The sequence below is a fragment of the Misgurnus anguillicaudatus genome, chromosome 6 (genome assembly GCF_027580225.2).
Source record: "Misgurnus anguillicaudatus chromosome 6, ASM2758022v2, whole genome shotgun sequence".
Taxonomy (NCBI): Eukaryota; Metazoa; Chordata; class Actinopteri; order Cypriniformes; family Cobitidae; genus Misgurnus; species Misgurnus anguillicaudatus.
The window spans coordinates 12,964,079-12,980,229 of record NC_073342.2 but is presented as its reverse complement, the minus strand read 5'-3'; the positions used below and the strand labels follow the sequence as shown (position 1 = coordinate 12,980,229).

At 39.9% G+C, this 16,151-nt stretch overlaps 2 protein-coding genes across 6 annotated transcripts in view; one reads left to right on the top strand and one right to left on the bottom strand.

Annotated features, from left to right (window-relative positions):
- Positions 1 to 16,151, top strand: part of furinb (furin (paired basic amino acid cleaving enzyme) b) — a 208,944-nt gene that overhangs the window by 173,862 nt on the left and 18,931 nt on the right. The gene's annotated exons all lie outside the window — the stretch shown is intronic.
- man2a2 (mannosidase, alpha, class 2A, member 2) overlaps positions 6,588 to 16,151 on the bottom strand; it is a 40,040-nt gene continuing 30,476 nt past the window's right edge. For 2 of the 4 annotated variants that reach the window (XM_055192973.2, XM_055192972.2), the window contains exons 20-24: positions 15,193 to 15,334; positions 14,275 to 14,408; positions 8,953 to 9,147; positions 8,664 to 8,777; positions 6,588 to 8,582 (exon numbers count right to left, since the gene is read on the bottom strand). In XM_055192973.2, the coding sequence (XP_055048948.1) occupies positions 8,430 to 8,582; positions 8,664 to 8,777; positions 8,953 to 9,147; positions 14,275 to 14,408; positions 15,193 to 15,334 (738 nt within the window). In that variant the 3' untranslated portion in view covers positions 6,588 to 8,429. Of the gene's footprint in view, positions 8,583 to 8,663; positions 8,778 to 8,952; positions 9,148 to 10,935; positions 11,014 to 14,274; positions 14,409 to 15,192; positions 15,335 to 16,151 lie in introns of all 4 variants that reach the window. The other 2 variants (XM_055192975.2, XM_055192974.2) reach the window with 2 other exon arrangements.

Genomic DNA, 16,151 nt, shown 5'->3' with positions numbered 1-16,151 from the left:
ACGGATTTGGAGTAGCAAGGATCACACACAAGACGGTCAAAGTATTGAACCAAAACAGCTCGTGCCGAGAGATCACCTTATCTGTCCATCAAGCAAGATAGAGCACTGTCTTAGTTCACTGCACACCCACAGACTGATGACAGCCCGCTTATGCACATGAAAAGACGTTTTCAATCCAGTAAGAATTAATCTGATTATGCAGTCCTTGAAAAAAACATCACATATCTAATTGTAAAATGCGCTAATCAATACATCAGTAATTAGAGTTATCTTATACTGAGGTCGTGACTTTTAAATTGCCTTGGTAAATCATTTTCACTTCTGAACATATTAATATGTTCCCTCACAAATATCTCCGCTGATGTTTTCGTAATGAGTTTTCAATATTAGTATGTCAAAGCAAAGAAAAATCTTGGTCCCTGAGGATTTTCGATCGATTTGCAGGCCTGATTTGACCCTCAAACTTTTCTTACAAGCACAAAATAACTCTCAGAAGGAAATGTCATTTGTTAACAAAAAGGTCGCTGCCAGCCCTGAGACGTGCCGTCGGCCTCTGTTTATAAAGCTCTAGTTGGATTCTGTTATATTTCAACTAGTCTGCTACAGATTAAAAATGTGCCATACAAGCGCATAGTGCACCTTAAAGGAATATGCTTATTTTCAAAAAAACATTTGATTTTTACCGTTTTGGAATCCATTCAGCTGAGCTCCAGATCTGGCGGTACCACTTTTAGCATAGCTTAGCATAATCCATTGAATCTGATTAGACCATTAGCATCACGCTAAAAAATAACCAAAAAGCTATTAAAAGTTTCCAGGGGGAGTATTTTCGGGCAGTACGTAATATCTTGCGCCTCCTGCAGCCATGTTATGGCATTTTCTGTCGGTCCTTGTACACGAAATAACTACTTTGGATATAATAACTTTGGATATTTTATACCACGATGCTAATGGTCTAATCAAATTCAATGGATTATGCTAAGCTATGCTAAAAGTGGTACTGCCAGACCCGGAGATCGGCTGAATGGATTCCAGAAGGGTAGAGATCGAATGTTTAACTCTAGGGGAGCTGGAAAATGAGCATAATTTTAAAAAATCTGATGCGATGCACGGACAAATCGCTTGGAGCCACTGTTTACAATCACGCAACAAAATTAACACTGCTTTCAAAATTTTAGATATTAAAGGGATAGTTCACTGAAAATGAAAATTCTGTCATCATTTAATCACCCTCAAGTTGTTTCAATCCTGTATACATTTCATTTTTTTCCTGCTGAACACGTAAAGAAAGATATTTTGAAACATGTTAATAACCAAACCGATCTGGGGCACCATTCACTTCTATAGTGTTATTTTTAAATACTATGGAAGTCAATGGTGCTCCAAATCTGCTTGGTTATAACCATTGTTCAAAATAACTTCCTTTGTAGAAGAAAACTAAAAAATTTAAGAGCGAGTAAATGATGACAGATTTTCATTTTTTGGTGAACTATCCCTTTAAGTGTGAATATACCCCATGTCCAACTTTGAATAGAAATGATACCAACATGAAAACAACACAAACGAGTTTGTTTCAACAGCTTTCAGCATCATAAACTCTCAAAAAAAGTGCAAAAACTGTCACTGGTACTCTTTTAAAGGGTCCTAATATTTACCATTTACGTACGGATATGTAAACATTTGGTGCCTTTGAGGTACTAACATACACTCTTTAGCTACAAAAGTGTACTTTTTGGAAGAGTAACACCCCAGTGACAGCTTAAAAAGTGTATTAAGACATTTAGCAGTTTTATTAAACTGTCAATACTGCAGTAATGAAATTAACTGCAAACATCTGTTGTGTCTGTGTTTATTTAAAAGCACTTGAATATCAGTGAAGACGTTTTTTGTACCTACTTGTGTGGGTTCCATCCCATAATTCATGTGAAGTAGCATACAATCTGTCTATATATGAATAACCCACACGTTGTGTGCTTTGCTAAGTGAAGTGTGCAGTGGGTGATCATAAATATTTCATGCGTACTTGATACGAGGTCGAAACTCATGACAGCGGAGAAAAGCGTACGCATACTTTTTCCTCTCGGATCCCAGATGAGGAAGAAGAGATCCAGTTTATGGAAATGGCCCATTTAAAATGCTTTCTATAATTAGTTCAGCTGGGAGGAATGGAAGCTCATATTCAATGCCCGAAGCTTCTGCCTACTTGGCATTGTGAGTGAGATTGCGGCTGCTATGTACATACTAATTGAGCAATAAGATGGAAAGACTGATAGTCCAAGTACTTTTGGGAGAGGTATCATGTTGATTTCTCTCTTCGAAGTGCACTTCTTAGAGAATATTGAAAATTAACTTGCAGCTTTTCTAGGCCGCACCGCACTCTCTTGCATTGATTTGTCGTTCGGACGCTAATGTAACAGCCGTGTCTTTGACTAATAGTACAAGAGCGGTGCTGTCATCGTTTTATTTTTACTCTATCTGCAGAGCACCTTATTATCCTTCTCTGATGTTTTACTATAACTTAATTGATTTTATCTGCCTCGTTAATGGGCCGAACAATTGGCGCGGATCTTTAGCTCCTGAGAGACGAGGCACTATTTCTGTTCTCTCAAATTATTCATTTAGGCTGAATCTGTGGTGCGATGTAATAAGTTTGTCTTAGTGATCTTAAAAGCGCATTTAGAGATGATTGTTTGAGATGATGTCCGTCTCACATCCAAAGTAAAATACATACACTTTAACCCCGTACACATTTTGAGAGTGACAACCCCATGCGGGAGTGAATTCCCTAAATCAGTGGTTCTCAAACTTTTTCAGCGTGCGGCCCCCTTTGTGTACGGTGCATTCCTTCGCGGCCCCCCCCCAAAGAGAATTTATGACAAAAAACAGTTCTAAAACTTCACATTTTAATAAAACAAAGCATTAAATTATACAAAGTAGTGCTGCCTTATTTTTTTAGGTTAAATTTCACAGAATTCATGATAAATTAATGTATTTTATAAAAATGTCATAAAACTGGGCCCTCCCTGGCACCATCTCGCGGCCCCCCTGGGGGCCCCGGACCCCAGTTTGAGAACCACTGCCCTAAATGATTGTTTGATTTATCTACGGAACAAGACTCACTTCTGAAACTGCGATGATTGACACAGAGGTAACCATAGCAACGTTTTGCCGTCTCGCGTGGTTATTATTCACAACCTTGACCAAATTAGTATGTGCTATGTTTTGCAATAAACCACCATCTTGGCTTTGTGTGTTGTACGCATTTGTGAGGCTGCTTCTCTCAGCGTCTTGCAGTGTTGCCAGGTCCTCCTCTTTTTATTCACCGTTCATGGCGCTTAACCGTTTATGGCTTTTGCCTCATGAAGCGATCAAGTTTTGGGTGTTATTAAAATGAAAAGCTTCCGGTTCCAAAATTTTGTTCAAAATTTTTTTCAGCCTATTATTCACACCAGCCGCAGTAGAGGCGTCAAGTGATTTCAATGTTAAGTCAATGTGAAGACCCGTTTACGCGCGTCTGGAGGTCTCACGGCACGAATGAGGCATTTAGCGGGCCGCGTTAGACGCGATTCCGCCTCATTCGCGCATCTAGTTCGCTCAAATGCAGCAAATTGAGCATTGTCGCGGGAAACGCGCAAGTTGAAAAATTTGAACATTTTTGCCGTAAAAATGCACCACGTTAACCAATCAGGAGCTTGCTCTAGTAGTGACGTGATTACAGGAAGCGAGCAGAGTCGTGAATTTCTGTATAAATGTCTCGATGACTAGAATTTCAGGCACGGCTTTCACGCGTGAATGAAGCAAGTAATGTCAAAATGTTCAACTAGATGTGGTAGACGCAAATTTGACGCCTCAAACGCGGCTGGTGCGAACCCAGAGTTAGATTTTTATTGTTCGCTGTATTTTTCGTGCAAGATCTGGCAACACTAGTCAGCAAACGCTTGTGCATTATGGACAAAAGAGACCCGTCATGTCAATGCTGCACATTTAAGTCCCTCATTTACAACTAGTTAAGTTCAGTTCGGTTATGTACACACTATGCAGAGTGTGTGTGTTAACTCTTTCCCCGCCATTGACGAGTTATCTCGTCAATTAAGAGAAAAAATGTGCATAAAAACTTTTTCCTGATGAATTTTTATGTTAATCTGCAATACTGCGATTATCCACTAGATGCCGCACTTATGCAATTTATGAAAAAACTGAAGCCAAAATGTTATTAAGTAATTTTAAACTCTGTGTTTTGATAATCGTTCTGAATCTGATCTCTAACAAAATCCCTTCACAAAAATGCAATTATTTCAGCTTTTGCGAAAATAATTTTATTTTTAAAGAAAACTACCCATATTTAAGTTTTTTCATTTGATATATTTGTATGTTTATATACTTTTAGAAGAAAATTTTCCTGGAAGGCATTTTGTGAAACTTTTGTAAAAAACACAAAAAATGTTGGCGAGCAACTTTTCAAAAAATGTCTGGCGGGGAATAAGTTAAACGGTAAAGTGACAACCGAATTTAAATGCAGTGTGTACGAGGCCTTCATGTCTTTCTAAAGAATATAAGCATGTTTACACATCACGTTAGTGCACATATCAGATGAGTAGCTATCAAGTTTACCAACAGACAACTCCAGAGCCCCTGACTTCGGCACGGATCAGGCCCAGAGTCGTCTGCTGTATCTATATCCTTTATTCACTCACAAGCCAATTAGTTCTCAGATAAAGTAACAGTTCACCCAAATATGAAAATACAATTTTCGACCCTGTCTGTGAAATATAAAGTCTAAATTCTCAATCCAATGATGAGATCAGGAGCATAAAAGTTTGATTTCACTTTACATTTTCAATCTTTTGAATTGTCAGACATTTTGGCCTCAGTCAGTATTAAAGATATCAAGGTTATATTTTCACAGAATGTTTTTTACATTAACAGTACATCACTGTCAAAAAATGACTTGAGCTGAGTTTTTACAGGCAAGGTCACATTTACTTAGCCTTGCGTCGGTCTAAAAGCGGTCATATTTTTTATCTCCTTTGTGGCGGCTCGTGACTTCTTTTCCGAGGCGGCACGGATGCGAAACTCGACAAAACATCGTCATGTGTATGGATCGTCATGTCAAAATATGTGTTCTGCGCATCGAGTGAACCTATGTGCATCACATGTTTTGTCAAAATAAGTGCCTGCTGCACACATGTGTAAAGGGTTTATGATAAAAGAGACGCTCGCGTTTGCCAGATACTCGCATAATCTCATGCGTAATCAGAGTTTACTGTTAAGTTAGTGTCTTGCGTGTATTTTGTGAACATGAGCGTCTCTTTTGTCATAAATGGTTTTGACGCGTATGCAGCAGGCACTTATTTTGACAAAACACGTGATGCACATGGTTCACATGACGCAAAAAACACACATTTTAAAAACACAAACAACACACATGACACTCCGAACACATATTTAAAATTTGCACCCCTCTTATAAGCAGTCACGAGCCGCCACTGGCAATGAACATAGGTTTACATGACATAATTTGACATGACGAGCCACACACGACACCCTAAACACATATTTCGTTTTTTGCGTCCTCGGAAGATGAGATATCGACCGCCACTGCTCTGTGAAACAATAAAGATGATACAAAACAGTCCATATAATAGCCAAAAGCCATAGTAGTGTATGACTCATGTGTATTTTAAAACCGTACAATAGCTTTTTATGCACTCAATAATCACTGAACATCTACCGCCGTCTCCTGTAGATATACATTGCTTTTTATTGTATTAAAAATAATGGCTTTGTATATTCTGAAAAGCCCAAATGTGTATTGCACAAAAGAAAAGAAAACCTGTGGGTGAGTAAGCAATGACCAAATTGTCATTTTTAGAGCACTAATCCTTTAAAAAAAAAAAACATCTCAATCTATATCAGCACCTCTCACATCTTATTAAAGTCTTTAGCTGTGAGATTGAATTTTATTGCCGTCTCGCCTCACATCACTGACATATTTATTAAGAGGAATGGCTTCTTTCTCAAACGCACTGAGCAAATCTGCCTTTTACGCCTTTACCTAGTAGGTGAAACCAAATCTGGTCTCAGCTGAGCATTGAAGGGCATCTAAAAAAAAGAAAAAAGCGAAAGGGCAGCACTGATTTCCTCAGACCTGTCAGCTCTGTGTAAGGTCAGCTGTCCAGGGGTACAGACCACAGAGTCAGTATGTGATGTTCTGGCCATTACCGTCTGTGGTTTGATATAAAAAGTATTCAACACTTTTGCATCCAAGGCTGCATCCTCCGTAGGCTGCATACGTCACCAAGCCTAGTTCTTTTCAGTTAACTATGCAAGTCATAAGCATATTACAACAATTTATGTTTAACTAAGTATAATAGTAAGCTTTACAATTATTAATATTCTGAAATAAGACGTATGCAGCCTACAAATGCGACCTCAGAAGGATGCAGCCTTCAGTTTGATAAACAGCCCAACTCACAACGTAGATGACTCTCTACTGCCCCCTGTCTTTGAAGAACAATAATATAAAAACTATGAATGGCACCCATCTCTCTCAAAACTACACAGATTGACTCCATTAAGTACACATGTTAATGTCTGATCTTTATTAAACGGCCACTTTAATATCTTTAACACGTTCCTGTTGGGAAACACATTTCAAATTCTCAGTCAAAACAAAATCCTTCGACTACACAAATCAAGGAAAATGTATGCACAACATAAGCATGGCGACACACACACATACAGAGAGAGAGAAAGAAAGTATGAAAATGAATAACAACAGGCTGAATTATCAAAGATACCTGCGCCCGGAGCCAAAGCGTGTACCAAGCAAACGAACAGACGCTTGGCTCTCGTTATTCATACTCGCCGTTATGACGTTCCTGATAGGATGCTACTGTGGAACCTGATTAGCTGGGAAAGCCGGTTCGCCGCGGAGAGATAATCAAATGTAGTGTTGAAACACAGACGAGCGGGAATATCATTCCGTAATTTAAATTAAAATCTAGCTAGTGTTTAAAGCATACATGTACAGTATGAGATGAGACACGACACAGTTTGCGAGGAGGCAATTGTCTGATTTAGGCTACTGAGGTGACCGACAGAAGCAAGGTCTGCTACACCAGGGGTTTTCAAACTTTATAATACCAAGGACCCCCTCAAATACAATGAAACGTTTGCGAGGGACCCTCTACCTAAAATATATATCAATTTATATCTTTAACGAATATAATTGGCTACAGTTAAGAGTAATGCTGGATGTATAAACTATTTATTTGTACTGCAGCAGCTTTGACAATAAATCTTGTGTCGTAGCAGCTTTACAAGGATATATATTGCCAAGAAGTTGTAAAGATCATAAAGTAATAATAAGGGCATTTTCTGGGGACCTCTTGGAGGCCCCCCGTACCCCAGTTTGAAAACCCCTACAAGTGATAGTAGATAAGGCCCGAAGTACGTTTTTAACAGCAGACCACAATTTTTAGCGTGGTAATTGGCAGTCGAATACAAGTCATGTTGTTTCATTTACTCGAATATACAGAAGGTATTCAAGCAAACAAAGAGGCTTCCAATATGTATTGATGTAACTAAACTGATCTAGGAGCTCTTTGAAAAGCTTGGAAATAAGACAATGCTGCGTATCATTGAAGTCCAATTCAAATACAGGCTAACATACGGCTCAGACCTGCATACAAGATAACACAAGCAGTATAAACAAACATTCGGCAACTCAAAAACCGGTACTGTGCCAAATGCAACACCCTACAAAAAAGTGAAAATAAAAATGCTTTAGAGGATAATTCATAGCTAGCTTATTAAAAAGCAGCGTCATTTTTCAATAAAGTTCAGGAAACATCCCAATGTCAGCTTATGTATCTCAGCTGTCACCTGCGAAATAACCAACCAATGAGAGAGCGAGACCCGACCACAGGCTGTCGTGAGTGACATTCATAAAAATCATCATGCGTTCGCCATCCACATCAGAGGTGAAGTAAAACGAAGTAAAGCGAGCTCACGTGAAAATGACTTGAGCGTAGCTTCCAAGGCCTTGAGTAAAAAACACACAATGAAAGACGGCATCACATATTGCACCGCGTCCCACATGTTTGTATAGATCCAATTGTATAGCTTTAAAATATTTACATACAGTACAAACTCCAGGGGTGACCGTTTTAAAAAGAATCTGCGGTGGCGAGGGTTCAGCATAACAATTTGTGCTATGTCCAATAAAAACACGCTCAATTATATAATTTCGGCTACGTTCGGCTGGAACATGCTCATATTCCTGTTTAGTTCCTTCGTGTTATATTTTCTTAATTTTGGACTGGATAAACGATCTCCGACAGAGTCCTCCGTTCATCCGGCTGTGGCTCTCTGCTTTTGCTGACACAGGGTCCAAAGGGAGAGCCTGGCTCGGGTGCAACTTTGTCCTAGCACAGCTTGAGCTTGTAGGCAGAGATTTCCATTGGCTCTAGATTGACGTAGGAGTCGTTGGTAAGCGGAGGCTGGGAGTGCATCAGAGACAAAGACATGGGCTGCAGCAAATGCACGTCCAGCCCACGAAAAAGTCCAGAAACGGAGAGCTGGGGAAAGAGATCAGAGACTCGTACACAAATATCTTAAAGTAAACTATGAAGAAAGAAAAGATAAGTTTCGTCTCTGACCTGGCCTTGTGTAGTCGTGCAGTTAAAACCGGGATTTTGAGCCTCCAGACCACAGTCCAGCCCCAGGCGGTGAAGTAGGAGAGCCGTATGGGGAGATGGAGAGTGTGCGTCCTGCTGAGCAACCATATCAAATAAATGTCAGCAACAGAAATGCATCTCCTACCGAGTATCAGGATGGGGATGCAACACGCGTCCATATAAACGCAGCAAAACCGCATTTCGAACCAAACACAAGTCTTCACAGCGGGAGATTTTAACACACACAAACACACTTTATTCGATTATTTACCGAGCTCTGGATGCTCCTGAGGTTCAGCAAGTGGAAGTCACACGGCACCGTGCTGGCCAATGGGGCAAAGGTGCGAATGGGGGGTACGCCGTGTTTCCTGGGTAACACGGGCAGTGCCAGCACATCGTGGTTTAGGATGGCGGAGGTCATGTGACTGAGCAGCGATGGGAAATTGACCGTTCTGCTGTCTGCCATCTGGAAGATGAAGATACATTAAGGTTTGCTTAATAAAAAGGATAGTTCACCCAAAAATGAAAATAATGTCATTAATCCTCATGTCGTTCCAAACTTTTAGACCTCCATTCATCTTCAGAACGGAGTTTAAGATTTTTTATATTTAGTCCAAGAGCTTGTTGTCCCTTCATTGAAAATCTACGTATGGTATACTGTCCATGTAATAAAAACACCATCAAAGCAGTCCATGCGACATCAGTGGGTCAGCCAAAATGTGTTGAAGCATCGAAAATACATTTTGGTCAAAAAATTACGACTTTATTTAGCATTGTCTTCTCTTCCGCGTCTGCCGCGAAGCGCATACGCGAGACCAAAGTCACGTGACTGCAGTGACGCGGATGACGTGTTATCCTCAGACATGTTTGCGAAGTTTTTTTTTTCAAACTTACAGTGTGCGTCTCACTCAGACTGTAAACAAAGCCTGGGCGCACAAAAAAGACAGCTGGGGCGCCAGGTAACACGTCAGTCACATCATACGTCACGTGACGCAGATGACGTGTTATCCTCAGACATGTTTGCCAAGTTTTTTTGTTTCAAACTTACAGTGTGCGTCTCCCTCAGACTGTAAACGAAGCCTGGGCGCACAAAAAAGACAGCTGGGGCGCCAAATAACACGTAAGTCACGTCATGTGACGCAGATGACGTGTTATCCTCAGACATGTTTGCGAAGTTTTTTTTTCAAACTTACAGTGTGCATCTCACTCAGACTGTAAACGAAGCCTGGGCGCACAAAAAAGACAGCTGGGGCGCCAGATAACACGTCAGTCACGTCATACGTCACGTGACGCAGATGACGTGTTATCCTCAGATATGTTTGCGAAGTTTTTTTTTCAAACTTTCAGTGTGCGTCTCACTCAGACTGTAAACGAAGCCCAAAAAAAAAAAAAAAAAAAAACAGCTGGGGCGCACCAAATAACACGTCAGTCGTGTCATACGTCATCCGCGTCACTGCAGTCACGTGACTTTAGTCTTGCGCATGTGCTTCACAACAGACGCGGAAAAGAAGATTATGCTGAATAAAGTCGTAATTTTTGTCATTTTTGGACCAAAATGTATTTTCGATGCTTCAACACATTCTAACTGACCCACTGATGTCACATGGACTACTTTGATGATGTTTTTATTACCTTTCTGGACATGGACAGTATACCGTATGTAGATATTCAATGAAGGGTCAACAAGCTCTCGGACTAAATATAAAACATCTTAAAGTGTGTTACGAAGATGAACGGAGGTCTTACGAGCTTAAAACGACATGAGGGTGAGTCATTAATGACATCATTTTCATTTTGGGTAAACTATCCCTTTAATAAATTCGTATTTACATACTAGAGATTTTAGTAATAGTTCACCCAAAAAATAAAATTTGCATCCTTCAAACATAAAATATGAAATGTTAGTGACTGACAGCCACAATCTCGATTCACTTATATAGCCCCAACAGCATCTCTTAAAAAACAAGTTCGAACAAAATAAAGGTGCGTAAATGGTAACATTTTTATTTTTGGGTGAACGTATAAATAGACTCAACTACCGGTCAACATGTTTTCCTCTCGTACTCTTAAAGGTTGGGGCATAACGGCACACAAGGACACAGCGGATGGTTGACGGCCTTTGACATCTCAATTCAGCAGGAAACCCGTCGCTTGTTGCTATGGTAACATAAAGTGAACTACTAGGGGTCTTAAAACTGCTACTGCTACAAATCTACTAATCTAGTACACTTAACCGCTGCATTAGTCATGTTACCTCTTTTTTGTGGTCTCCTAAAATACCAGCAATGATTTTGTTAATGACGTGGGTGACTTTAGCATAAGAGCCAAGAGGCTGCATGCATGTGAGGAAAAAGCAAGAGAAAGAGAAAAGTACAGTGGACAAACAAAAAAACAAAGCTCAATATTTATTACAATAACTCATTACTTACAGAGACCCATATTTTTACATTCTTCAGGCGACAGCTCGGATTAATATAGATTTTATTTAAATCATTCAAATTAATCTTAGCTAGCGGAGAGGCGTGTTAAAACTCCAAAACCCATTAAGGAATATTACACACTCGACAGCTTTAAGACACACTAGTCTTAGGATTACACCCTCCCTGGAGCTTTGGGCTAGAGCAGCTCTCATGAGAAACAACACAGTGCCCCCTACAGGTGACGGAGAGATTAAAATCATTGACTAAATGTACTTCTTTTTTCATTTAATCTTATTTTAACACATACTGTGAGGCCAAAGACAAAAGCTTTATTCAGATTAATCGACCACTGTGCACCACTTGCATGAGTGCAAATGCACAGATCAGCAATTGGCCTGCTGGGTAATATAGTGCTTTAAAAATACAAAGTTTTTTCAGAAAGAACCATGAATTGTACTTGCCAAACATTTTTTAGCATTAAGTCCTTAAAAGTAAGTGAAATATTCACAGGCCCAGTTGTATAACTTACTTCCTGAACATCTGTTCACATTTGACTTTCTGCTTGCTTACCGGTCTACTTGTGGTATTGTCCATTTCAACCATCATCTAAAAACTAAAACTGTGGTTGGACACGTCAATCAGATGATCTTGTCCTATTTAAATATGCTGATTTTACAGAAGATACTTTAAGTCAAGTCACACAGTAAAACCTATGCTTAGAGATTGCTATATGGGTGATTCTCACGAAACCATTGAAACACCTCGGCACTAATGATTTTAGCTTTAAAATGTGTAATATAGTAACATTAAAAAGCATCAGAATTAACACAATACTGTGTTCTACCTTGCACAATGTGTGATTTCAACATAAGAATTTATAATTGTAAATTTTATCTCATTTTCTGCTGAAATTCTCATTACCGCAATGTGTCCGGCTGTGTTTGAACATGCGTTATGTTGTAATTTAATCAAATTAACACAAAAATATTAAGAAAAATAAATAAATTTTGCTAGACTACTTTAGATGACAGAAAAAATATTTACTGAATATTCATGTTTAATAATAATGAAGAAAAAGTAGGAAAATGATGTGTCCATGCCTGATGTTCTCATCCTCCGCAACACTTTTTGAAAACAGTTTAAGCACACATACAGAATTTTAATAAAGTTTGATTTTGAGTGACCAAGCACATGGACCAGTTACTTCAAGATGGCTACCAGGTAAGATCATTTTTTTACAGTTAATTTGAAATATTGTCTTGTCAGAATGCTTACACGACATCTTGATTATCATTACCGCAACACATGCTTATTAAATGTTAATTTAATTAATAGAAGCATAATACTTCGATTTTAAATGCATGTGCAGAATCTCCAAATTATGTTCTTTCAGGTTTGTCATGTCATTTTGAAAATATGTCAGTGTTGATGTTTTCTGACTGTTGCGGTAATGAGATTTTTTAGGACTAATTTTTTTAATTTTGTTACAAAAAGTGTTAAATGATAAGTAAAAGTTTTTAAATTAATGTTCCCATTTACTCCAGACTTTGTTTTTCAATGTCTGGTGGGAAAAAAAGTAAATGTAAGCAATTTTTACATTTTCATGACATTTTTAATTCATTTCGTGAGAATCACCCGTATACTAGAATGAGGAAAGACAAAAATCTCCAATACTGTTAGTTAAGATAAAGCAGCACTTCATAACTGCGCGCAAAATCAGCTTTTTTAAATCACTTCTTAAAATGTATCCTTATCTGGCCTACGTTCCATTCAGAAGGGCTCATCCCTACGCCCTAAGCCTTTCGAATGGTTTACCCTCCCTCGTGAGAGCTTAGAAGGGATGAGGGGTGCACACTTTGTACGCCGGTTGACAAAAAAAAAAAACGCTTGGACTGATAAGTGGGTATTAGTTTAGTTAGTTTGTTTTGATTTGTGCTCACTTTGATGGCACCATTGTCAATGGATAGGACTTGTAAATTTCGTTTTTATTGGCTACATTTTAACTATGGATGTTTTCTGCACATGCAGGTAAAAAACATTTATTTGTTGTCATGCATACAATAAACTTTGTTCAGTTTATGGGTCTAATGTATTCGTAAAAGTGTACCTGTGCAAAAAATCATAGGGAGTGACCATCAGTTGCACCGTATGAAACATGGCCGTAGTGTACGTGATGTCACCCATAGGCACTTTTGGCCCTGTCCCAAATGGCGCACTTTATATGGACTTCAGGTCTCGTGGCCTTAAATTGCACATGCTCACTTTGTCTACGAGTCCATAGGGTGTCCCATCTGTCATTTTTACGCTTCGAAGTGTGTTCATCATGATGTGGTCTTTGGCGAAGCCCGCACTGCAGCAGGCTTCGTGCACTTTACCAACCTAGAAGTCCTTGCGAAAGAGCAATTAGACCAATCAGATGACGGAAGGGAAGAGTTCGCACTTACGGGCAACTTCTCTACCTATTTCTGGCGTGACGCTCAAGTCTGTCCCAAAATTCGACTCTGGACTCGGATCAAGGCTCACTAAAGTCTGCACTACATGATGTCATTAAAGTGTGCCATTTGGGACAGGGCCTAAGAAGCCTGAAGTTCGTGGAGCCTGCCGTTGCCATCTTGGCAGCGCATAACCGCACATCTCTTGCGAATAACCGAAAATGGGCGAAGAGGTGGAGCGTGTGTGGAGCTAAAGTGCTTGGTTGCCCCCTAGCTCGGCAGTAGTGACAGCAGCAGCAATCAACCTGTCACTCAAGTGTCCATGCCCTTAATAATGCAGGCTTCATATAATTTAAACGAAAGAGTAAAAAAAATCACAGTTGTCATGAAGGGCAAAATAAGCTATATAGACTAAAAACACTTTTTGTATCAGGCTGTAAACATATTTTTTCTGCTGTAAACTTGGGCATTTTAACATGGGGGGGTCTATGGGATTGACTTCCTTTTGGAGCCAGTGTCTAGCGGCCAGTCGATGAATTCCAGTTTAAGTCACTTCTGTGTTGGATTCACAAGAGAGACCGTAAAGTTGCCCCTTGAGTTGCACCCATCGTAATTCGTAATTTTGAAGGCCTCTTTAAAGTGGACAATTTTGGGCACTTCGATTGGATACAACCCTCCAATATTGGGGCCATTATTGTTTTGAAATATCCCATTTGGAATTCTCCTTAAATCAGAACTCACCTTTGCGCCGTTGCTCCTCCTCTCCAACAGAAGGCGAAAGCGATTGGCAGTTCGCTTGTTGTCCTTAAGACCCTGTCCCAGCCCCCTGTTATCATCCTGCATCAAGCGCCGGTCCAGAATCACCTCCAGCTGACCTGCAAAACACAAAGACAGAGAGAGATAAACAAAGAATGAGAATGAGAGAGAAATAAGACTTGCGATACACTCACTTCATCTTCATTATCGGATTTGTTGCATCAAATCAATAGGGAAGAAGAGCTCTGTGTCCCGCTATTTGTGTTTTCTCTCTCGTCATCTCTGATCCATAAAACCTTCTGAAGGGTACTCAACGATACGGGTTGAAAATGTATTGGTACTTTGGAACCGAGTCAATACCACATTAAAGCGATGTAATGATATAGCTTTTCAACAGACTTGGTAGTATAGACTCGAAGTGGCTGAATTACGAATCTTATTGAATGGTAATGGTTTGGCACATGCTGTCATTGCACCAGAGTGATGAGTCACATGACCTAATAAATATTAATCAGACGATATTTACGTAAAGATCTAAAGATCAGACTTGAGTATAAAAGTAATGTGGGGTTAATGCTATTACATTAAAGGCGGAGTCCACGATGTTTGAAAGCAATGTTGATATTTGAAATCACCTAAACAAACACGCCCCTACCCCAATAGAATCTGGACCTTCTGTTGATAGACCCGCCCCACACATACGCAACCCGGCAAGGATGTCGGTTAGTAGACACGCTCCTTACTGCTGATTGGCTATAAGTGTGTTTTGGTAGTCGGCCCGTCTCCTTTTCCAAAGCGTTTTTCAAACATTGTGGACTCCGCCTTTAAGTTACAATTACTGTTTGAATTTTTTTTATCCAATTGTGAAGTTGCACTTGTACCTTGTGTAATTGTCCTACTTACCACTGGCCAAACTGGTAACCCCCAATGCCTGTGCCGCATGGAGGGTAAGTCTGTACTGACTGTCCTGAATGTACGCCATGGTGGGCATGGGGTAGAAATTACCCTGTATTGGAAGCTTCTGGAAGTAACGTCGCTGCTGGATCTGGAAAAATATGCAGAATATGTTTGTTGGTTACAATAAGTGCGTTTACATGCACAATGTCTTAAAGGTATAGTCTACTCATTTTCAATATTAAACTATGTTATTGCCTTGACTAGGAAGAGTAGATGCATCCCTCTATCATCTGTGTGCGTGCGCGTGGGCGCTGGAGCGTGATGCGACGCTTCGATAGCATTTAGCTTAGCCCCATTCATTCAATGGTACCAGTCGGAGTTGGAGTTGGAGGTGAGCGGACACATCAGCGTTTTTCCTATTTGAGACGAGTGGTTGTACGAGCAAGTTTGGTGGTACAAAATAAAACGTAGCGCTTTTCTAAGCGGAATTAAAAGAGGAACTATATTTTATGGCGTAATAGCACTTTTGGGAGTACTTCGACTCGCCTGAAAAGTCCGCTCCCCTTCTCCCTCTCATAATGGGAGAGGGAGGGTGTTACTGCGCCGAGTAACTACTCGTCTTAAATAGGAAAAACGTTGATGTGTTTGGTCACTTCTAACTTTATCTCTGATTGGTACCATTGAATGAATGGGGCTAAGCTAAATGCTATCGAAGTGTCGCAGCGCGCTCCAGCGCTTGCGTGCACGCACACAGATGATAGAGGGATGTATCAACAATTCTTAGTTAAGGTAATAACATAGTTTAATATTGAAAATGAGTAGACTATTCCTTTAAGGGGTGTACAAACCAAACACGAATTTAAAGATTTGCACGAGCAGTTTACATACAAAGTCAATGCAAAGACCCCAATAGAAGCAAACTTGATTCTATGTGAATGACGCAAATTAGGCGGCGTGATTGCCGC